The following is a 25,318-nucleotide window of genomic DNA, read 5'->3' on the forward strand; positions in this document are numbered from 1 at the left end:
AGTTTTTGGTACCTTACAACACCTGCGGGTGAGGTGGCTCAGTGGCTCCTCAGAGGCAGCATCTTCAGAACTGCCATGACAACCCAGGAAACCATACCCTATTAGAATGGGTGATGGCCGCCATTCAAATGGTCTGGCAGAATGCTGGAGAACTGCCAGGGGCAGTGAGTTGGTGGCAGTGCTACAGTGAGTTAGTCAAGGTCCTTTGGGAACTAGGTATGAAGAATGCTGTTTTCAACCCAGGGTCCCGTGGGCCAGACAAGGAAGTATTTACAGCAAAAATGAGGGTCTTTATCCTTGGTAGTGCCCCATCAGCCCTTTTTGGGTCACCAGTGGCTTCTTGGGACCCTATGTGGGGCAGCCCATCAGTGTGGTTACACAGATGGTAGCAGATTTGGGAGAGCTGGAGGCCGCTCAGGATCATAAAGCAGTGAGGGCTGCTGCCTATGTCCCCCCCCCCCCCCAACTAACAAGGGAAACAGGCCTGTAAATGTTACTCAAACACAGATGTGGGTAGATTTGATTGTGGTTGAAGCAAATAAGAAGAAATTAGATAGCCAATCTAATAAAGTTCTTTTAGAGCTTTGGCTGCAGCTTAAACCAGAAAAGAAGTTCCAGCCACTGAGACGAAAGGCCCCAGCAGCTACCAATAAAACATTTGGTGCGTGGGCAGCTGCTCCTATTCAGTGGTAGCTACGCACCAAGGACATTTACTCAAGCCAGGTTTTGGGTAGCCAGGCAACATGATCCTGCCTGCCTCAATAGTCCTCCTTAAAGGCCCACGGCGTCAATGGACATGGCCCTGGACTGTATAGGCCCCCCACCTGTGATGGGTGGCCTGGTTGACACCACGGGGAAAGAGGCTAGAAGTAGACCTCCAGTTAATTTCCTGGGCAACCAGTACCTGGCCACCTAAGGTAGAAGTGTATTATCCTTTGAGTGCTCAGGGGGACAGCATTATGAAGGGCACCTTTGTAATTTCTTTATGGCCAATAATGAGTTCTCCTATTTTACTACACATAGAACCAGCAGACCCTGGTGTATTGGCCAATAAGGTGTTGTATGCCCGCTCAGGGCGGCCTCTGGTAACTGTGCTGTCTGGCCTGTATTCTGCCAGAGGAAAAAGATTTGCTTCTCTTGGTGCCACTGACAACTCTCTCGTTTCATCCATAGCTTATGCTTTGGTAATTCTATTGCTGTAGTTTGTACTGTTTCTGTTTATGCAAGGGACCATCATGGAAGATACCTGTGGTGTAGATTGTAAAGCAAACAAAAGGGGTGGAAAGTTGGTCAAATAAGTTTGTAAAATATGTTTTTTATGTTTACTCACTTATAGTGTGCTTTGGGGGCTGGGCAGCGCTGGGTTATGTGGTCTGTGAAATTGCAAATTACCTTCCTGCTTGGGAAGGACTATTGTTTTGCTAATGTTTGCTGGAGGAGAGGTTTTCACGCCAGAAAGTTTTGAAAAGAGAGAGCAGAAGGAGAAGAGAGATTCTGCCCCCGCCACTGAGAGGTGGGGTAGCATTTCTTTTTTCCTCCCTGATCCCTTGTCCTCCATGGGAAAAGCAGGTTTCTGCTTTTAGCTTGGCTTTCTTGTGGCTTGCCTGTCTTGGTGAGACACCAATAAACAGAATGGCTCACCATCCTCTGGCTCTGCCATTTCTTTACTGTCTGCTCAAATTCAATGAGAATCTGCACTTGAATGGCCATGAGGCGGCAGCCCCTGGCCCCCAACTTAAAAGTCCATGAATTCATTTATAACGATGTCTTTCCCTGAGGGTGGGGGGCAGAACTCACTGGTGTAATTTGGAGGATACCAGGAAACCTGCTTATTTTCCTGAAACTGATAAAGAATCAAATATACATCTTGCTTTTCTTATATCCACTATTCCTTGAGGAAATTGAGAGTTGACAAAGGGAATCTTCTCTTTATAGAAGGATGTCAGCTAATAAATGGAAGAAAGATAAAATTAGAATTTTACCATTTTGTAACTTCTAATCATGGGCTTAGGCAATGCTCATAATGTTGTAAGGTACCAAAAAGCTACAGAATTAATATTAATATTTTAGAAAGCTTAAAGAACATTTTATTAATTTGGGCTCTGCATGCAGAGAGATTTTGTAGATGTGACTTCTATGCTTGTGTGATTGGCATCAAACCAGGATGGCCGATAGCATTGTATTGTAAATGCAGAGGGAAAGGAGATTTGGATTCTCTAACACTCCCCCCCCCCCCCCACACACACACACCTATAAGGAAGCCAGTGCATAGCTAGCCAGGTGCAGGGAGAGAAAAAGTAAATTAAACCTTTTCTTATATTAATGGGCCATTTACAGGCATTTGTCCCCATGGAAACTACCTTTTCGCTCCTGAAAGCATGTGGTTAATGTATGTATCTCTAGACAAAGGAATAGCAACTGAATACTAGAAAACATAGGAATGTTTTTTAATAATGTAAAGTGACATTTTTACCATTGTGTTGCCTTGTAAGTTTTAACGTGTAGAAGCATCTTTTATGAATCCTATAGACAGATGTTATAAACTTGCTAATGAATTGTGTCCCATCCCCCCCTTCATCCTTTTCCCAAACCTGTATAGGTGAAAACAAAGGTTATAAGCTTATGCCATGATGTCAGGTTTTTTTCCCCGCCCATGTATAATTAAGGGTATATAACCAGCCCCTAGAATATTATAGACGCACATGATTTGGGACTGCTGCCCCGTGTAAGCTATATATGGCCAGCATATTTAATAAATTTCCTCCTTTAATAAAGCTCTTCAAAATTCATCTGGACTTGGTGTTTCTACAAAAACTCGTGGAATTGTGGATTGGGTATTTTACAACATTTGGCACCCAATGCGTGGCTATGGTGTTTCACATCACCCGGTAGAGACACCCTGAATCAGCTGGTCTCTCCGGGAAGCTGCCCGGTCCCACTTGAATTTCAAGGAGAGGTCCCACCTGACATGTTTTCAGGGCTCCTGGTTTTCCTGTGGGGTCCGGACAGTTCTCTAGTAGATGCCTCCCGGTTCCCAAATTCAACAATTTGGATAATTCGGCAGAGAAATTGAGGAGGTAGGTAAAAGCAACTCTGTTTGCTTTACTGACTTTTTTGGCTTTCCTTTGAATTCTTTCTTTCGCTTTTCTGCTTGGGACTGGTACTGGTCAAATTTCTTTGGGACTAGAATGTAGGTAGGGTAGATTTAGGGGCTTAGCTGAGTTGTGACTCCAGAGACATGGAACTCCGGTGATGTCGGTAGGGCCTTCAGAGCTGCTTTGCTGAGCTGAAACTCCGAAATTTATAGGTGAGGTAGATCTTTTGTTTTGCTGAGTTATAACTCTGGAATTTTGTAGGTAAAGCAAATCTGTCACTTTTACTGAGTTGTAACTCCAGAGGTGTGTAGGTAAAACAGATCGTCTGCATCGCTGAGTTGAAACTTCGGAGGTATGTAGGTAGAGCCAGCTTTCCGGTATTACTGAGTTGAAACTAGTCTCACTGTGAATTCTCTAAAGACCAAGACGTAGGTAGGAGGTCTGTTAGTCCTGATTAGGATTCTCTGGGATGCACTTAGTTGTACTCTGGAAAGACAATTAGTAGGAGCTGAAGTGACCAGGTCCATCAGCTTCTATCGCGGTTTTGTGTTTGCACATTTAGTCGTACTCTGAAAAGACAATTGGGAGGAGCTGAAGTGACCAAGTCCATCAGTTCTGTCTCGAGTTTTCAGAGATGTCTGTTTGTGTTTGCACATTTGTACATTTCCCTAGAAAGATAATTAAAGGGGACTGAGTAGAGACCTCGATCTTCCAGAGGCAGCTAGTTGTATTATGCTCTCAAAAAAAAAACACAAACCTGAGTAGGGACACCTTTGTATTTGTTGAGATCTCATTCTTTGTTTTCCTTACTTTTGTCTAAACTTTCTGGGTTTAAGTCTAAAGTTCTTGCTGGAACGCAGCCTGCATACACCTGAGAGGCCATGAGGGGGAGCCCTTCCCTCGTCTATGAGAGTGAGCATTGTCTGTGTGTATAAGACTTTGTTTAATGTCTAAATGTGTTTGTTTTAAGGCCTGGCGTGAGTCTCTTGTGTCAAAATTGGAAGCTTCTGACTACAAAGCAATCTTAAGTGGCTTTCTTTGTTCTCAAATTCTAGCTTCAGGGCACCCTGTTAGGTTTCTCCTCTAAAGGAAGTTATTCTCTTCTGTTGGCTCCTTCACCTTGTCTTGTGTAATAATTAATACCTCTATAGTCAAACACCCTTTATTCTGGGTGCTGGTTAATTATTCGTCTTATCTTTCTTGCTTTTATTGGTGCACTAATTTCTGGATTTTCCTGAAGTAGTTTTAATTTTGTAATTAGTAACCTTAGCTTTTCAATATGCAAGGAGGGGCCAGTTCACAGAAGACCCCTTTAGGTTGTCTTCTAAAGCACTTTCAAGAAGCTTATGAAGATGGCCATGATTATGGAATTAAATGATCCAAGAAAAGGCTACGCTATCTCTGTGAATAAGAATGGCCTCTTTTCGGAATAGGACGACCGGCAATGGAAACCTTTAATCTTCAGCTAGTAAAGGAAGTCTGAAATATTGTAACTGAGGATCCAGGCTACCCTGATCAGTTTCCATACATTGATCAATGGCTAAATTTAACATTAGATCCGCCACAATGGCTAAAAGCTTGTTCAATACAGAAAGGGTGCTACGTCTTCCTAGTCTGGCCAGACTTATATCTAAGACAGAAAAGGGATTCAAGAGAAAGAATTAAAACTCAGGAAGAAACAATGTGTATATTGCAATAGGAAATATGCCCGGGAATGTGTTTCTCCAGCCTCTAGGGCAGGGGTCCCCAAACTTTTTACACAGGGGGCCAGTTCACTGTTCCTCAGACCGTTGGAGGGCCGGACTATAAAAAAACTATGCACAAATCCCTATGCACACTGCACATATCTTATTTTAAAGTAAAAAAACAAAATGGGAACAAATACAATATTTAAAATAAAGAACAAGTAAATTTAAATCAACAAACTGACCAGTATAGTATTTCAATGGGAACTATGCTCCTCTCACTGACCACCAATGAAAGAGGTGCCCCTTCCGGAAGTGCAGCGGGGCTGGATAAATGGCCTCAGGGGGCCGCATGTGGCCTGCGGGCCGTAGTTTGGGGACCCCTGCTCTAGGGGAAAGGGCTGGCAAGTAAACAATTTAGGTGAGAGAAGAAAGAAAAGCTGAGCCAGGATGCGTGGTGTGTGGAACAATGGAATGGGGGCACGAAGAGGTGAACATAGACATGCCCCTCCCCCCACTAGCTGCGCTCCTGCCCTCGCCACCACAGTGCACCCAAGCAGAAGGTCGAGCGCCAAGAGGCGAGCCCCACCACCGCCTCCAGACACACGGTTAGGCTCGAGTTCAGCCTGCTATCTGCGGAGCAACGGAGAAAGAGTAATAGAGAAAGGGTGGGGTGACTAAAATATAGAATAGAAACGAATTTCAAATATCCGCCTACTGACCAAAAGAAGTTTTGTCCATTTAGAAAATACAGGGTAGAAATATTATATTATTAGAAAAATCTTAGAGAAATGAAAAGAATTTAGAAATGAACAAACCTCAGAGGTGGACCTTGCTAGTTATCAGTTCCTTGAAATAAATTCCAGCTCCAGAAGGAGTAACAGAACCATAAGTAACAAAATTAAAAGAAAATAGAATTATCAGGGATAGGCCCTTTATGGAGTAGGGTGGGGGCTGGTAGCCCTCTACTAGTGTAAAAATTAGAGAAAAATTCCAACACTCTCCCGAGGGACCAAGGGGATGTTGGAGTCTCTCCAAGTCTCTCAGTTATGTAGGAGGTGTGAGGTTCGTAAGGGAGACCCACTGCTTTAGCCATAATAGTAAAAACTGTAAAAAAACTTTTCAGGGAATTGCAGGAAAATTGGAAACCTCATATACCCTAAAACAGCCCACTGTTAGGAAGGTAAATTTGTAAAAATTGTGTTTTTTTTGTTTGTTTGTTTGTTTTTTTGTATTTTTCTGAAGCTGGAAACGGGGAGAGACAGTCAGACAGACTCCCGCATGCGCCCGACCGGATCCACCCGGCACGCCCACCAGGGGCGATGCTCTGCCCACCAGGGGGCGATGCTCTGCCCCTCCCGGGGCGTCGCTCTGCCGGGACCCGAGCCACTCTAGCGCCTGGGGCAGAGGCCAAGGAGCCATCCCCAGCGCCCAGGCCATCTTTGCTCCAATGGAGCCTTGGCTGCGGGAGGGGAAGAGAGAGACAGAGAGGAAGGAGGGGGGGTGGAGAAGCAAATGGGTGCTTCTCCTATGTGCCCTGGCCGGGAATCGAACCCGGGTCCCCCGCACGCCAGGCCGACGCTCTACCGCTGAGCCAACTGGCCAGGGCCAAAATTGTGTTTTTATTTGCTGCTTTTATTATAAGAAATAAAGCTAAACAGCTGCCGGTGGAGGAAATGAAAGTTGGCTTGGTTTTTAGAAATGCTAGGTCCAAACACCCGCCCGGCCGCATCACCTCTCCAATGGCAACCATGTCCCTAATCCAGTGGTGAAGGAGAAGGGAATGGGAACCCTGAGAAGGATGAGTGCCACTTTGGGACTGAGCCTGAAGCCTCGTCGCTGCTGCCATCCTGCGCTTGGCCGGGCTCGGGTTCAGTCAGCCCTCGGGTTGTGCAAAGAGGCACAGGCACGGTGGATGCCTCTTCCTTTTCCCCCTTTTCCTAAGAACTCTGGTCAGCAAACTACCATTCGCAAACAGCTCACGGGCCACATAGGCCTTTTTGCCTTCTTAGGTATAGCTCTCCAACAAAGTGCCAAGTGTGGGCGCTGCCTCAACAAGGAAGGTGCCTACATATATAGTTTAAATTTAAAATTTGGCTCTTAAAGAAATTTCAGTTATTGTACTGTTAATAATTGTCTCTATTAACTAATAGGTTTTCCGACCACTGGGTTAGAAGTGGTGACTTATTGTTCCCCCACTGTTGTGTAAAAAAGTATTTTCCATGTTAGAAATATATATGTTATTTCAAAGGCCTTTTGTTAATTCTTTATTTGCTGTTTTATAGCTCTGTGATATTGAAATCTTAGTTTAAATATTAGGAATTGTTAATAATGTCTTTTATATAAGGTTTAGTTTATTATCATTTTGCAACAATATTGTTCAATGCTAGGTAATATACATTTTTAAATAAAATATGTATTTCCAATGGCTTTAAGCGACCCCTGTGTTTTGGTCATTCGACCCCCCGCCGGGGTCGCGACCCACAGGTTGAGAACCGCTGCCTTAAAGGCTCCAATGCCTCAAAGGGGCTTCATAGGATTCCATCAGGGCCCTGCTTCAAGAGTGGAAAGAAAGGTCATTGAGCTGAGGCCTGCCAGGCTTCTCAGCCCCAACCAGGGGACATGCCTTTGCTGTGGGAAAGAGAGACATGAGAAGGTAAGCTGCCCCCTTGCTCCGGGAAAGAGGGTTCAGTCTCTTCCAACCCTTTCCAGTACCTGTGACTTTACTTTGCCTGCCTGCTGGGACTTGCCACTGAAAAATTAAAGGTGCCCAAGGCCATTGGCCCCATCTCACGACACCATTTATGAGCCTAGGGAATTTCTTCCAAGTAACAGGTAAATTGATCTTATTTCTTATAATCATGAGGGCAATTTACTATGCCTTGCCTGAATATTTAAGTTTTATTTATTCCTCAAAGGTCTCTACTGTGGGTATTAACAGTCTAATTTCTGTAACTTTTTTTAATGTATAGTATCTCCTTTATTCCTCTTGTCTCAATGCCCCTATGCCTATTATAGGCTAGGACCTGCTCCTCATTCCAATTAAAAGCAAGTATCATTAGGACTTAGACTCTAGCTGCAAAGTGTAGAAATGTGACCACAGTTCCAGTGCCTCGTAGACTTTTCCTGAATATGTATGACTCATGCTCTTTAGGACATTTCTCAGACTGAAATAGAAATTGGGTTACATTTGTAAATAATATAAAGCAACAATAGTGTCAACATAGACTTAGTGAAATTATGTTAACATGTTAAGAACATTTGTGACTATAAGAATTTTATTTTGGATCCTGTTATATTAGTTAGAACTTTGTTTCATTTAATAATCTAATAGACTTTAGTCATTTTATTGTATTAAGATGCTTGTTATAGTATTTGTTAACATTAGCTATTTAAATTTTATTGTTTATTTTATATTTTCCAGTCTGCATCAAAATCAGGACATAGGAATTCAAATAGATAGAAAGATGCCACCCCAAACCAGTGGGGGTTTGGGACCCTTATTGCCAAAGGTTTATTCAAAACCAATTAGAAAAAGATTTTACCAACAAAAAAGAATTTTCCCAGGTAAACATTTAGAAATAGACTTTAATAAATTAATTGACAATTGTTAGGAAATTGCTATATATGGTTCTTTCCAGGTTTAGCTTGCCCATTCTAGTATTGGACCTGGATTTGTGTCCACAGTCTCAAAGCTAGTAGGAAAGGAACCCAATATTAATTAGAAACTAATTTGAAGTTACATTGTGCCCACAGGCCCCAAAGGTTCAGGGCAAGTAAAATGCATAAATCAAATAATAATGAAGATAAAATCACTCCTTTCTTAGTAAGTACGTGCAGAATTTACAGGTTACACAGCAAACTGTTCAAAAGACTATCCAAGAGACGCTTCCAACATTACTAGGAGATCCAGTGCATCACCCAGAAACTGGCTCCCACATGGACGGGTCCACACACTGTGATTCTGACTCCCACTGCTACCAAAATAGAAAGACGGCGTGCCTTACTCCAACTACAAACCAGAAGCTGGTTGGTCTATGTACAGAGAATGTATGAAGAAGCTCACTAAGGACTCCCTTTTTACTCAGACTTTAGGAAAAGGGAAGCTAGGGTAAAAAAAAAAATTCAACTTAATTGTCATTAAAGGTTAAAGATTTTAAAATTAAGAGTTCTGACTAAAAGTAAATTGTTATAAAAGCCAGTTAATTTTATGTAAGTTGCAAAAGGTTTGTGCAGTTTATGGGAAATTAATCAGTAATATTTGTTTCTTTAGTGAACTATATTGCTATTAACGCTGTTTGTTAAATATCTATTACATGTTATAAGTTAATATTTTCTACACAACAGCTTGATGCTCTCCAATAAACTAAGTCAAGGATTTGACTTTGGAAATAAAATTAGTGGGGATTGTTGTAAGGTACCAAAAAGCTACAGAATTAATATTAATATTTTAGAAAGCTTAAAAAACATTTTATTAATTTGGGCTAGGTGTGCAGAGAGACTTTGTAGATGTGACTTCTATGCTTGTGTGATTGGCATCAAATCAGGATGGCCAATAGCATTGTATTGTAAATGAAGAGGGGAAGGAGATTTGGATTCTCTGACCTCCTCCCCCTCCCCTGGAAGCTATAAGGAAATAGGTGAATAGTTAGCTAGGAGTGGGAAGAGAAAGATTAAAATAAACCTTTTCTTATATTGATGGGCCATTTACAGGCATTTGTCCCCATGGAAACTACCTCTCCCCTCCTGAAAGCGTGTAGTTAATGTATGTATCTCTAAACAAAGGAATAGCAAATGAACACTAGAAAATATAGGAATATCTTTTAATATGTAAAGCGACATTTTTACCATTGTGTTACCTTGTACGTTTTAATGTGTTTGAAACGTTGTTTATAAATCCTATAGACAAATGTTATAAACTTGCTAATGAATTGTGTCCCATTCCCCCCTTCATCCTTTTCCCAAACCTGTATAGGTGAAAACAAAGGTTATAAACTTATGCCATGATGTCAGGCTTTTCCCCGCCCATGTATAATTAAGGGTATATAACCAGCCCCTAGAATATTATAGACACACACGATTTGGGACTGCTGCCCTGTGTAAGCTATATGCAGCTGGCATATTTAATAAATTTCCTCCTTTAATAAAACTCTTCATAATTCATCTGGACTTGGTGTCTCTACGAAAACTCGCGGAATTGTGGATTGGGTACTTTACAACAATAAAGAGACACAAAAGTCATTAGGCAAAGGAAATATTATAATATTATAAGAAAACATATAGTGAACGATCATACTGGACCCACCATGCAATCTTAACACCAAAAATAACTAGATACTGATATTTAGTGCATAAGGATAGAAGTACACACCCACCAATGAATTTTCCTTACCGAAATAATCAAACCTGAATGTGATCAAACCTCTAGACAACTACCAGTTTTCCGGTAATACAAGCTACAGAGGAATATATTAAATAACATGGAGGACAAGGGGTACAAGCAGCAAAATTCAGAATGTGGGAAAATCTACAGGATAAATCTGATTTCTTGAACTAATAAATCAATGGGAAATCTTTAAAATAAATTTAAGATTTCTAGCAACCAAATATAATAAGTGGTAAGCATTTTTAAATATGATTCTAGGTGGCAATATCTAGAACAGTGGTGCCCAATAAGTACATAATAGGAGCCATATGTATAATATTACATTTTCTCATAGCTACATTAAAAAAGTAAAAAAATGATATTTCAATAATTTTAACCTAATATATTCAACATATTATCATCTAGTCATAAAATACTCATTAGACATATAATCAATATTTAAATTAATAGGTATTTACTTTTTTTGTATGAAGTATTTGAAATCCACTGTATATTTTATACCTACAACATTCTCAATTTAGAAAAGTCACATTTTAAATGCTCGATAACCACATTAGTGGCTACTACCTGTATACTGGATAACGCAAAAGGTCTTTGCTAATATTAAAGTTCTGATTACATAGCCTGACCAGGTGGTGATGCAGTGGATAGAGCATAAGACTGGGATGCGGAGGACCCAGGTTTGAAACCTGAGGTTGCCTTCTTGAGCGCAGGCACATCCGGCTTGAGCACGGGGTCACTGGCTTGAGCAAGGGGTCACTCAGTCTGCTGTAGTCTCCCGGTCAAGGCACAGATGAGAAAGCAATCAATGAACAACTAAGGTGTCGCAACAAAGAATTGATGCTTATCTCTCTCCCTTCCTGTCTGTCTGTCCCTATCTATCCCTCTCTCTGACTCTCTCTGTCTCTGTCAAAAAAAAACAAACAAAAACCATCTACTTGTTTTGAAAGGGCAGAGTGGTGTTTTAAATTTCTAGGCATGAGTACTGAGGCAGGAGGGTTATTTTCTGGACACTGCTTCTGGCCCACAGTGTTACCTTCTGTGAGGTCATGGGGTTGGATCAGATCATTTCTATATTCACATTCACCTCTCAATCTCCATAAATAGACAAGATCTGGGCCTGGGCCTGAGACACTAGAGGGTATAATCTGGAGCATACTACTTGACTCATTTGATTCCTCAGTTTCCTCATCTGCCCCATGATGATAGTAGCTCCCTCAGCAAAAGTTAGAAACAGCCCAAGTAGATTGCCTTCTGAGCAATATAACAAAATCAAGCATATTTTCCCCAAGCACACATATATACAGTGGCTCTGACCAGTAACACTTGGCTGTGACTTGATTAAAAATATCAACATATCGGGGAAGAAAACATGGGTTGGTCAGCCATAGTACATTTATATTAGGATTGCCATGCAGGCAAATATTGTCTGTGCCCAACTACACAATGTCCAGAGGTGGTTCTTTAGAGTGGCAAAGGTTGAACCAGGCTGTCTTCTCATGATGCTCTTAAACACATCACTCAGTGAGCCACCATGGTCCTGATCCAGTACCTCCAACAAGTTTTGATTACTATTTGGCTTCTTGTTGGCTTTATACAGAAAAAGGGAAACTACCAAGCAAACTCAAAGGTCCAGTCCTCCAGGCCATTTTTACTCAACCAAATGAACAAATTGGCATTTTGGTCCCTAATCTGCTCTTCCGAGGATCTTAACTCAATTGAGACAATTCACAAGGGCCTTCCCAGCTGCAGAGCTTCTCATAAGAGCTGAGGCTTCTGGGTAGCTAGCTCCGGGACCCTGACAAGGTCAAAGGAAACAGGAGCTTGTCTATCTTGTTCACAGCTACACCTATGTACCTGGAAGAGTGCCTGACACATGTGAGGGGTCAGTTAACATGTGTTGAATGAATGAGAAATGAAGGACCTGAACCTGTCACAAGAGAACCAAACTGTAAATATACCAAGAGAAAAGGCATCTCTGATATCTTGACAGTCAAGCAGCCAGGCCTGCCTAACAACACCCAGTCTTTGCCAAAGCCTTTGCAACTTCAGCAGGGTAAGATATGGTTGTGAAGTAGCTGGAATGATACTTGGCACATAAAAGCCCTCAAGAAAGATGTCTCCCATTCCTCTCTGCCCTGATGACCCTGTGTGCAGGTGTTATCCCACAGTATTGAGATTATAGGCATCTTTAGTCAAGTTTCCTGGTGAAAAACAGACTGCAACAAAGTTTGCATGCAGGACGATTATTGGGGAGTGCTTTCCAGAAGAAAAAAAAACACCTGTAAGGGAATGGGGGGATACAGAATTGGATAGAGAGAAAAGTTGAGCTGTGATGCAATTGCAACAGAGTCCTCAGTTGCTACAGGAAGCTCTAGAGCTGGGCTGGCAATTCAGAGTTGTCCCAATTGAGTCAAGGAGGCCATTCATCAGTCACTGAGGCCAGGGTTATTGAGTTCTGGCTTTTTCTGGGAAATGTAGTCTCTTTAGCTGAAGTCTGTTCCCAGAGCCAAGGCTCAAGTGAGCCTCAACAGCCAATCCCAGCTCCTGGAGGAATCTGGGTGGCACACCATGACATCCACTACAACCATAAATAGATTTATATATATAATTTCTCCCCCAGGACAATCTCAGAAAAAAAATTGACCTTAAAGTACAAATACTAATTATAGGACCACAGGATTCTACTTTTTGATTTAAGAAATCATTGTGAACACAAGGACCACATCTGTCTTGCTCATCATCATTACCTCAGTGCTCACATACCTACCACATGGTGAATGCTAAACAAAAATTTGTTGAATGACTATATAAATTAACAAGGGAAATTTTTTAAGTGGTTTCTGTATTTTATACTTAATTGGGTATCAGTTGCTCCTACTGAACCATGACTCCTCAGGGCAAAAGCCTTTCTTATTTATTCTTATTTCTAGCATCTAGGACATCCCCTGGGAACAATACATTGTCCTCTATCATTACTACCACATAATTTTCAGGTCTTTCTGGAAAGACTGGGATCCTCAGGTCCTGAAACAAGGTCTTCCTGGGATGTTCCATAGCTCTTGACTTTGTGGGTTGTGGCTGAGGTAATAAAGACCTCTCTTTCTCTCATACACTCTCTCTCTCATACACATACTCTCTCTCTCTCTCTTCCAGTTTCTTGGAGAGATCTATTCCCAGTTCCACCAGAGCTAGCTTCTAGGGTTCCTGGATGCTTCTGTTGTTACCTTTTCTTCATTCATACTACTTCCCAGAGCTTTGAGAACTAAGCAGAGACACAGAGCTCTTATCTAGTCTCCTGCCTCTCAGCCACTGACTGCTAAAATGCCCCTTGGCAGTTATAGGTGTTTCCAGTCTTGAGCAGAGGAAGGTCCCATATATTATCAATTTCAATCAGATAAACCAATACTTTCCAGTTCTATCCAGGTACTTGAGTTCATCCTGACTGTGTAGTATGGCACTCTCATTCGCCTCAAATGATTCTTCCACCCAGCCCTTTACACTTGACCTTCAAGCAGATACAGTTCCTTCAGGGGGGCATCCTGCTCAGATGGTCTCAAAATGTTGCCCTCCCAGCAGCCTTAAAGACTATGTGCAAATGGGTGCTGATCCCGGCCCATCATCTTTTAGGGGTTGATATAACCTATGCAACCTGGTCTTCTTTATTATTAAGGTCCTAGAGTCATTTGAGCTACTCTTAAAAAACGCCTTATAGCCCTGGCCGGTTGGCTCAGCGGTAGAGCGTCGGCCTGGCGTGCGGGGGACCGGGGTTCGATTCCCGGCCAGGGCATATAGGAGAAGCGCCCATTTGCTTCTCCACCCCCCCCTTCCTCTCTGTCTCTCTCTTCCCCTCCCGCAGCCGAGGCTCCATTGGAGCAAAGATGGCCCGGGCGCTGGGGATGGCTCCTTGGCCTCTGCCCCAGGCGCAGCAGAGCGACGCCCCGGAGGGGCAGAGCATCGCCCCCTGGTGGGCGTGCCGGGTGGATCCCGGTAGGGTGCATGCGGGAGTCTGACTGTCTCTCCCCGTTTCCAGCTTCAGAAAAATACAAAACAAAAAAAACCACAATAAAACAAAAAACAAACAAAAAAAGAACGCCTCATAAAAGCTGTAGATATTTAAGAGTTTACAGATCTCAGCTGGAGAAATAAGGACTTGCCTTATCACATTAGGAGCTTCTCCTGAAAAAACAAAACAAAAACCAGGCATATCTCTATGGCTATGTAGTTTCAAGGTGACCAACAGCAGGAAAGCACCTTAATCATGCTTAGTAGTTCATTATTGAAAACAGCTGTTTACGAAAGGTTTTAAGCCCATCACTCAGAAAAAAAGCTGATTAAACTTTTAAAAATATATAATTTTTTTTTTATTTTGCAAGGAGGCAGAATAAAAGTAAATGACTCTTTAGGACTATGAATGTATGTAGGAAAAAGCAACTAATGTTATTGAGACCTGCTAGGAATAGAATCCCAGAAGACCTGGTGAGGGATTATACTCCTTCAAGAGTAAATCCCAAAGGCATGCTGGGAAGACAGTGAAGTGAGGGCCCAGAGCTGAAACCAATTAGTGCTCAATATATTAGTGCCAACTGGAAGCATTTTGTTTTCTGCCCAACTTCAGGCCTGCCTTCCACATAGTTTGGATGATGAGTTCCTAAGGAAAATAATAAAAGTTCAAATTCTCATAGCAATTTAATTTACAAAGTGGATTCTATTTGGTTTGTAGAAGAACAGCATGTGTTTTGTTTTGTGTCAGAATTTCTGAATGGCAATTCCATTAAAAATGTGCTGAGTCATGAATCCCTAAGAATAAAAGATTTTGACAAGAACATGGTTGGGGAGGGCAAGAACTGTGACTGTTATACAGGTTAGGGATAACAGAGGCTCATTATTCTTCTTCTAAATGAGGCCCTTCAATGCAAACATTTACCCCACACCTGTTCCCAGAACACTTGATACCTCCCTCAGGTATTAAGGAGCCACACACTAAAGAATAATAACACCTATTTACTGAGTGTGAGTTAGGCATATATATGCGTTATCTTACTTAATTCTCACAGTGTTCCTATGATAGGTTTGACAAATGAGGACGTTGAGGCTTTGACAAGCTAAACAATTTACTCATAATCAGCCACTGGGCTACAGTTGAAACCCAGGAATCACAGCCTTAATGAGTATGTATACTGCATCTCTAAATATTATCCTTGTATTAATAGAGTTCTGGTCATTTTATCCAGTTGTGGTTAAATTCTTTATTTAAAGAGACAACTTAATTGGTATCCTTGAGTCACAAATGACTGTAGAGCAAAATGCCCCAAGATTGCTATTTATGAAAGAGAAATTATTTGGCACTGTTCTGTTATGTACAGTGTGTTCAATATACTAGGCCTTCTAAGTAAAGAAAAAAATGAAACATTATTTCCTTAACATTAGAGCTCTCATTCATTTTCTGGAATGTCCTGGGTTAAGATAATCCTATATTGATTGTTAGAAGTTGAGGCTCTCTGAGCTCATGGGACTTTCCAGCCAGTAAAACAGGACTGACATACTATTCGGTCATGACCTCCCAACTCTGGAACTCCTAGTTCTTAGGAATTGTTCCTCATGGGGCCTTTAAAAGTTGGTGGCTGAACCTTTCCCCCTGATGACATGGTCACCCTAGAGCAGCGGTTCTTAACCTGTGGGTCGCAACCCCGACGGGGTTGCCTAAAGCCATCGGAAAATACATAATGCATATCAGGTATTTACATTCCGAATCATAACTGTAGCAAAATTACAGTTATGAAGTAGCCACCAAAATTATTTTTTGGTTTGGGGTCACCGCAACATGAGGAACTGTATTGCGGGGTCACGGCATTAGAAAGGTTGAGAACCACTGCCCTAGAGAAAATTAGATCACTAACTGAGTCCTAGGAGAGGAGAGAGAGAGAAAGAAAAAGAAAGAGAGAGAGAGAGAGAGAAAGGGAGAGACTGAAAAAAGTGCGAAAGTATTAAAGTTAGGGGAAAGGGTCCCTTACAAACTTTTTAGTTCACACCTTTCCCCAGTCAGCCCCAGGTTCTTAGAATATCAAGGAATACCTTCTCAGTCACAAAAGAGTGTATCAATATAACTTTATTATTAAGTATGTTATTTTAAAGGCTAATTCTTAAGAAATTGGCAAATGATAATTATCTCACAAACATGGCATAGACTAAAATGGCATCTCTATACACTAAAACAGAGGTCTCAAACTCACAGCCCGTGGGCCGCATGCGGCCCGCCGAACAATTTTTTGCGGCCCGCAGACTAATCCACGAACTACAGTTTCTGGTCGTTTTGTGACACTGAAAAGTGTTGCGTAACAGTTGCCTTTTGTAGACCTAGTGCGGCCCGCCAAACGGCTGTGATCTTGCTCTGCGGCTCACATGCTGAGTTGAGTTTGAGACCCCTGCTAAAAGCTTTGCTTTAGTAGCAACCCTCCCAGCTAGGCCCCACTCCCTAGCCATGTTAGGAATCAAACCTTTCTCATCTTGCTTTTGGAAATGACTTATATTGTATATGTTGTCCATATCATATGTATGTTTTGAACTATACAATGAGGATCATAATCCCTTCTCATAGGATTGTTAGTAGGGATAAATAACATACTGGTAATGTGCTTAGAATTTAAAAATCCATTATTAAGACTGATGAGGTCATCATTAAGAATCTTGAAGAAGAGTCTGTCCCCTTTTCCTCAAAAGGGTTCTGCAGGACTGACGTATTTGCTTTTTGGAAGGCAATGGTCAAAATAATTTAGCAAGCTGAATTTTGCATATCCTGATATTCAAACATCAAATTCTGGAGACTCAAGTAGACATCAGGTAATTTATGTTTTTATATGCAAGTGAAGTGTCACTGTGTGTAATTTGGGGTTGAGGAGAAGGATTGACTAAGAAGAGAAAAAGCAACCAAACTGATGCAAAACAAACAAAAAGTATTTTATTGTATCTTAAAATTCATTCCCTAGACAATGGATAATGCACACATTGGATGACAATAGTAGACACAGTAAAGATGTATTTGGACAATTATCAACATTGATGAATGTGGGACATCATAAAAGTTAAACTTTATCAGGTTATTGGATTTCCTGAATATTGGCAAAAAGGAATCTTCAATGCAAAAACATTTAGTTTTTTTAAAATGTCACTCATTTTATTTACTAACCTTGACAGTGACTAAAAAATGAGGTACAGAAAACTTTCCGCAAGTCTGAGTATGGAGAAGGCCAAGGCACTTCGGAGCCCTATTGTTTCCTTATTGAGTAGGATTAACTCAGTTATGAAATTCCCCATACTCCAAGTGTACCGCATAGAAAGCACTATTCACCCACCTCCATGAGGTGTTGTGGGGATGCATGTTTATAAAGTGCTTCGGGTGCCTTAGAAGAAAGGCAACAGAGAAGTATGAAATAATCGTACATATTTCTAGAGAAATGAAAAAACAATTTTGGCACAATGGGAAGAGTGCCCCCTATTTAACGAATCACATCTGGCTATTTATACAAAAGCCATTACCTCATGGTTTCTCATATTTTGTTTTCGTGAAGAGAATGTTTATGTGTTGCCAGTTTTTTTAACAGTCATTGTCAACCCAGGCTGTGTTTCCAGAATCACTTGAAGAGTGAACCTTGACTCACAGTCTAGACCTACAGAATTAGTCTCTAAGAGTGATACATTTTTTAAAGGATCTATAGAGGATTCTGATGCATATGAAAAAATTTTAAATACTCTTTGGAAAAATGTCAAATTGATTAAACCTGTTTTTCTTCCTAAAACATTTTTCTTAAGAATGAATGAAGTTGGATGAGGATCAAATTCTTACTGCCTTTCCCCCTTCCCATGCCCCACACAGACTCAGAACATCACACACACACACACACACACACACACACACACACACTTTTATTTCTGCCCTTGAATTAAAATGTCATAGTGGTAAACACCTGATAGTAGCAAATAAATCTAGAAGGTATGCAAGGACTTGCTCTTGTCCCCACTCTCCCCACAGCAAATGGATGTTTCCCATTTGCCAGAATGGAATGGTTTAAATATGCATTTCCAATTTGGAAATAGGTAAAATCAGCACTTCCTGGGAAACTTCAGCTAAATTAATGCAAACAGACAAAAGTGAGGGAGGTTATAGCAGCCAACCATGAAGAAAGGCTGCGGTGACTACACCTCTGTTTTGGGACTGCCTGCATCTCAGCAAACACCTTATGCTCAATGGGCACCAAGCACATGGGTGCTTAATCAAGGTAAATAAAATAGAATAATGAAAACTGGTGACTGTAATTTAAATTATCCTTTCTTTTTAATAATCAGCTTGCTCCACTGCAATTCTTAATGCTATCTTAGTAACCACTTTCATTTCTTGACTGGCTCAAAGTCTTCTATTTACTAGCTAGTCAAACAGAAAGAAGAGAGTGTTTAGTCCCTAGCAGCCATTACACATATCGCATCATGCCACCTGAAGTTTTAAAAACAGAAAAATTTCCTCTGGGTGCTTTGCAATGGAACTAATGGAGGCTGCAGAGAAATTATTTCTTTACACACCAGAAGTCTCTGAAGCTGGCCAAAATTTTTACAATGTCAAGAACTCATGAATTACAGCAACACAGCATAGTTCCACTTGTTGGGGAAAGAAAAAAAGAGGAAAAATATTATAGGAGTTAGAGGCTATATAAAGAATAAGATATGTTTTTTAAAAAAATTCATTGCCACAGTGAAATTTTGTTATGAAAAAAGTCCTGTAGTGCCTCCCAATATTCCTCTAAACATGAGAGGCAACTTTGTACAGAAAGGTTGCTGGAGCCGGCTTGGGGAGCTGCTTGTTGCACATTTCCCAGGGCGGCAAGGATGCTAGCAGCAGAATGAAACCTCCCAGCAGGACGCAGAAGCCACTAAAATAAAATGCAATGTCATAGGTCCGGGTCCAGTCATAAAACCAACCTGGAAAGAGAGCAAGAAAAAAGCGAGTTTGATATAAATATTGTGAATAAGAAGCTCATACTCTAATTCATCAATTTTATATGTAGTTAGTATTAGAATATATATTTCATCTACTCTCCAAGTGACCTACTTGGAATTAGAGAAGAATTTCTCAAAAGTTTGGACAAGAATAAGCAGGCATTTGGGGTTTATCCCAAACAAAGAATAAACACAAATCCCTGAGCAGAATATTTGCTTTGCAACTATAGTAAAGTGATTTTGAATAAATCATTATCATGACACATTCCATATAGATTGATTTTGTGCAAATCTGTACTATTATTACAATCTCAATTTCTATATCTGGAGAAGTCACAAAGAAGAACAGCAAAATGGTTGACTTTAAGACAAATATCTTACCAACAATTGGTGGTCCGAGGCTATTTCCAAGTCCAGCAAAGAACATTAATATCCCATAGGCATGGGCTAATTTTTCAATCCCCACAGTCTTCGTGGTCACGTACGGGAAAATGGACCAATTACCAGTTAGAAATCCTAGGACCCCAGAAAGTATTGCCAACATGACATAACTTTTGGCAAATGGAATTGCACACAAGGCCAGGCCCATGACTATTAAAGTAGCTATGTAAAGATATAAGGTATTAATCCACTTGAAGTCAGCCAGTATCCCCAAAAGGAGTTTCCCAACTGCTGTCATAAAGCCGATAATGGAAATAAGGGGCATAATAAACTCTTCTTCTTTCACATTTGAACTTCTTGCTACATCTTCCATAAGTAACGAGGGCGGAAACCCTCCGATGTCAAAAAGAAAGATAGCGATGAAGAGTGCTGAAAATACTTTGTTTTTAAAAAGAGCCACCGTTTCTCCACAGTAGTTTTTGTATAATTGCCACTTCCTTTTGGCAAGCTGTTTGCACAAATATGTCTGTTCTGCAACTTTTTTTTTGTACGTTTCAGTCTCTTTCGTGTGTGCCGTTGCTGTTTGGTTTTTACGAAGCAGACTGTCCTGTTTCCAGTCCCCATTAGCTAAAGTGCTCTTGTACGTCTCTTCACTGCCGTAACTTTTTTCGAGAATGTTTATGTTTTCTTCTAGGTTCTTTTCTTTCTCATTGTAAATGGAGTATCTGTCTGGTAAATTTTCCAGAGCTGTTTTTTCAGGTAAAGGGCAACCGGAGGACTGGAGGGGTCTCATCAAACTGCCACAGGCTAATATATTTAGAGCCAAAGCACCTACAATCAGCAGGCACCCATCCAGTCCATAGAACTCAATCAGCAGCCTCTGCAGAGCAGCGTATATAAAAAGTCCAACACTTGAACCTAAAAAAGGAAATGGGAGCTGTTCAATCTTAATCTCTTATAATGCGAGGCTCTCAGGACAAGTATTATCCGTATCACAGTTCAGTTTTTTTTTTCCACTGGCTCTCATGTGTGCCTTCACATGAAAATCACAGCAAGAATACTAAAGGTAACAATAACAACAATAAGAGTAATACTGATATTTATTTTAAGAATTAGCACTTGAAGTTCAATGGTAAGCAGTTGACATTGCATAACCTTGTTTTATCCTGATAATGATCATTTTGCGTAGGTTCTATTTTTATTCCCAATCTGCACATGAAGTGTAATTTGCCACAGGTCACAAAGCTGTAAATGGCGTAAGTAGGAGTCACAATTATTCTGACTCCTGGAGCCCGTATTCTTAAAAAATACCTTATGCAACTACTTTATTTTTGCATTTATTATGTGTCAGGCCCCATGTTATATGTTTATTCCCTTTGAAAGAGCATATGTATATATATATATATATAATGTATATATGTATAATGTATAATATATAATATTATATATTATATATAAATGTATAATATATATTATAATGTATAATAAATATAATATATATTATATATATATACATGTATTCTTTTTAGTGAGAGGAGGGGAGATAGTGAAACTGACTCCTGCATGCACCCTGACCAGGATCCACCCAGCAACCCCGTCTTGAGCCGATGTTCAAATCAACTGAGCTATTTCTAGCTCCTGAGGCTTATGCTCAGACCAGCTGAGCTATCTTCAGTGCCCGGGACCAAGCTCAAACCAATCGAGACACTGGCTGCCAGAGGGGAAGAGGGAGAGATGGGGGAGAGGGAGAGGAAGAAAAACACATGGCTGCGTCTTACGTGTGTCCCGACCAGGGATCAAACCCATGACATCTCCACATCAGGCTAATGCTCTCTCCACTGAGTCAACTGGCCAGGGCCAGTGTATTTTATTTTTTGAGATGAAGAATATATTTTAATTTTTAAGGGCTATTCGTAATGATGTGGATACTTCAAATCCCTTGCTAAATCACCGGAATACATGATTCACATTACTAAACTATGAAAAGAGTAAAAGTGGAATTTGATAGGGTATTTAAATTGCAAATTATGCCTGGTTTGCACATCCTTGCAACACTGTAGATTCTCCGGTAATTTTTAGCATCGATCACACTAAACACACTGAACTGGCATGTTGCATCAGCCCAGTTCATTCGCAGTGTTATGTGATTCTGATTATAACTTTTTAAAAATTGAGCATTTTAAAATTTAAATATCATTTTAAAATGTCACGTGAAAAAGCAGGAGAGAAATAAATAGATCTGTTTTTAAAAATAGGTCAATAGTATGGATTCTTATAGTTCTTAGTTTTTCTGATTTACTTATTTCACTCCGTGTAATGTTATCAAGGTCCATCCATGTTATTGTAAATGATCCGATGTCATCATTTCTTATGGCTGAGTAGTATTCCATAGTATATATGTACATAAAAATGAGACTCAGAGACATGAACAAGAATGTGCTGGCAACAGGGGTGGGGGGTGGAGGGTGGGGGGGAGGGGGCGAGGAAGGAGAGGGGGGTGGGGGAGGGGAGGGGCACAAAGAAAACCAGATAGAAGGTGACAGAAGACAATTTGACTTTGGGTGAGGGGTATACAGCATAATCAAATGTCAAAATAATCTGGAGATGTTTTCTCTCAACATATGTACCCTGATTTATCAATGTCACTGCATTAAATTTAATAAAAAAAAATGCAAAATAAAAAAAAGGTCAATAGTTTGACCATACCTTTAAAATGATCTATACCAAATTACTTCACAACCCCAACAGGAAGTCTTGCTTGCAGCAAAAATGCATCTAGCCAAAAATTCTTATTAAGTAATCAAATGACTCTCTTAGATTTGTAAGAAAATATTTTTTGGGGGACCACAGTTGTCCCTTTCTAACATTTTTAAAGTTAGCTTTTTAATACCCCCTTCCAATTTCTTTGCATGAGAATGTTAATAGCTCACGTTAGTGTAATGCCAGCTAAAATAATGTTATATTATGACTAGTAAGATAGTATCTTCTTTGCTGACTATTGAAAAACAATAAGTTGACAAATTCAATCCTTCCCTTATTTTTCTAAAAGTGGCACACCGTTCAAAAGTTCAAAGCACTTCAAAAAACAAAATGAAAGAATAGAAAATAGCACTATTTCATGTACTTCTGCACTGCATTAATATCCATTCACTGTTACTTCACATTTTTGTCTAACAGCATTTCTTTGCATACATTCTAACAAAGTTGCCATACCACTAGATACTTGCATTGGGTTATTGGGAATATTAAAGGAAATGCTTTGGCATTTTGGCAGGTTTTATATTTTGACCATCAATTGAAACAAATAAGCAACTTCTCCATTCGTTGCTCAACCAACTTTAGCTCTCAACATCAGGAAACATAAGGAAAACTACATTAAATGAAATTCATTGAATACTTATGATGTGCTAAGTACATGACAGGTCGGCATGATCAAATTACACATTAGACACTAGTTTCCTCAGCCTACCTCCCACAAGAATGCAGCTAAAGCTTGGATAGATGCAGGAATTCTTTCAGGACATAAGGGTAATTCAGAGCTTTCATGGGAAACTGTGTAAACTAAAAACTGTAATATTTATTTTTCAAAAAGAAAACCCTAATTTAAAAATCATCAGTGTAAAGGATAATATGAAATAAAGAATAAATTATACTCCCATGCATGTCTATGATATATTATCATAAAGAGGGAAAATATTCATTGATGTTCAGAGTACCTGAAATAGTAAGAGATACATTCATGCTTTGATTAACTACTAATACCAGGCATCAATCATCTTTTTCTAGAAAGGGCCAGAAAGTACATGTCTAAGCTACAGCAGGCTGTACAGTCTCCGTTGCAAATGCTCAGTTGTGCCGCTGAAGCAGGAAAGCAGCCAGAGAAGGCTTATAAGGATCGAGCGTGATTGTAACGCAATACAACCTTAATTACGAGCACTGAAATGCAAATTTCACATAATGTTCCCACACCATAAAATAGTCTGTTTGTTTTTAAACTATACAAATATGCAAAAATCTTTCTTAGCTTGTGAGCTGTACAAAAAACAGACCATAAACCAGACATGGTCCACGGGCATTCGTTCACCAACCCCCGTTCACCACAGAGCAAGATCGAGTCCCTAAAACCTTCATTTCATGCCCATGTTCCTTTCTTTGAACTAGGTCACAATATTTCAAATACTTTCACTATTGGCTTCTTTTCAATTAAAAAAAAGGTATAGTTTTCTTTTCAATTAAAAAAGTTATAGTTTGCTTGTCATCTCTTTCATTGAAGTTGGATGTTACAGACTAAATGTTTGTGTCCCCCAAAATTTATATCCTGAAACCTAGTCCCCAAGGTGATGGTATGAGGAGGTGGGGCCTTTGGGAAGTGATGAGGTCATGTTGGCAGAGCTCTCATGAATGGGATTAGTGTGTTTATAAAGAGACCTTAGAGAGCTTCCTCTCCTCTTCTGCCAGGTGAGGACACAGTGGAATGATGGCCATCTCTCAACTAGAAAACGGGCCTTCACCAGACGTTGAATTTGCTGATGCCTTGTTCTTGAACCTGCCAACCTCTAGAATGATGAGAAATACATTTCTACTGTTTATAAGCTACCCACTCTGTGGTGCTTTGTTATAGCAGCCCAACAATGACTAAGACAGTGGATTCATGCTACTCCCTAATCTTGCCTCACCTAGCTCCCTGTGAGTTGAAACTGAACACTCCTTAAAATTCTGCCAAATCTTGACTGTCCATGGTAGCTCCATTTTTGATTCAAGTGTGCCATGGCCCAAGCCCTCATGCCCTCCTCCCCAGACTGAGTGAAAAGCAAGAGCAGCTCTCCCAGCATACAGTTTTTGACGCCTTCAACACAAACAAATTTGGACATTCTAAGTTACAATTATAATGGCTAATACTTTTAAAGCCCTTGCCATATGCCTTACACAAAAACTCCTTTAATATTCCCAATAACTCAATGCAATAAGGACTATTTTATTTCCATTTCACAGTTCATAAAACTGAGGCTGAACAGTTAGAACAGTTAACTTGTCCATCATCAGACAGCTAGTGGGCCACACAGGCAGGATTCAAAACCAGGTCTGGGCCCTGGCCGGTTGGCTCAGTGGTAGAGCGTCGGCCTGGCGTGCGGGGGACCCGGGTTCGATTCCCGGCCAGGGCACATAGGAGAAGCGCCCATTTGCTTCTCCACCCCCACCCCCTCCTTCCTCTCTGTCTCTCTCTTCCCCTCCCGCAGCCAAAGCTCCATTGGAGCAAAGATGGCCCCGGTGCTGGGGATGGCTCCTTGGGCTCTGCCCCAGGCGCTAGAGTGGCTCTGGTCGCGGCAGAGCGATGCCCCGGAGGGGCAGAGCATCGCCCCCTGGTGGGCAGAGCATCGCCCCTGGTGGGCGTGCCGGGTGGATCCCGGTCGGGCGCATGCGGGCGTCTGTCTGACTGTCTCTCCCCGTTTCCAGCTTCAGAAAAATACAAAAAAAAGAAAACAACAACAACAAAAAAAACCAGGTCTGGCTCCAGGGTCTGTGCTTGTTGGTACATGATAGTGCCTCTACTAAAAAGATATAGTAAAGAGCAGGGGTTGGGAACCTATGGCTCATAAGCCAGACATGGCTCTTTTCATGGCTGCATCTGGCTCACAGACAAATCTTTAATTAAAAAAAAAACGTTAAAAATATAAAACATTCTCATGTATTACAATTCATTCATTTCCTACCACTCATGTTCATGGTTGCAGGTGGCTGGAGCCAATCGCAGCTGTCCTCCGGGACAACACCAAATTTTTATT

At 40.8% G+C, this 25,318-nt stretch overlaps 1 protein-coding gene across 2 annotated transcripts in view; it reads right to left on the reverse strand.

The window, feature by feature from the left end:
• Positions 1-17,099: 17,099 nt before the first annotated feature.
• Positions 17,100-25,318, reverse strand: part of SLC16A9 (solute carrier family 16 member 9) — a 74,469-nt gene continuing 66,250 nt past the window's right edge. For both annotated transcript variants that reach the window (XM_066349140.1, XM_066349141.1), the window contains exons 6-7: positions 19,536-20,453; positions 17,100-19,136 (exon numbers count right to left, since the gene is read on the reverse strand). In XM_066349140.1, coding sequence (XP_066205237.1) covers positions 18,958-19,136; positions 19,536-20,453 — 1,097 coding nt within the window. In that variant the 3' untranslated portion in view covers positions 17,100-18,957. The remainder of the gene's footprint in view (positions 19,137-19,535; positions 20,454-25,318) is intronic.

Source organism: Saccopteryx leptura, chromosome 9 (assembly GCF_036850995.1).
Source record: "Saccopteryx leptura isolate mSacLep1 chromosome 9, mSacLep1_pri_phased_curated, whole genome shotgun sequence".
Lineage (NCBI taxonomy): Eukaryota > Metazoa > Chordata > Mammalia > Chiroptera > Emballonuridae > Saccopteryx > Saccopteryx leptura.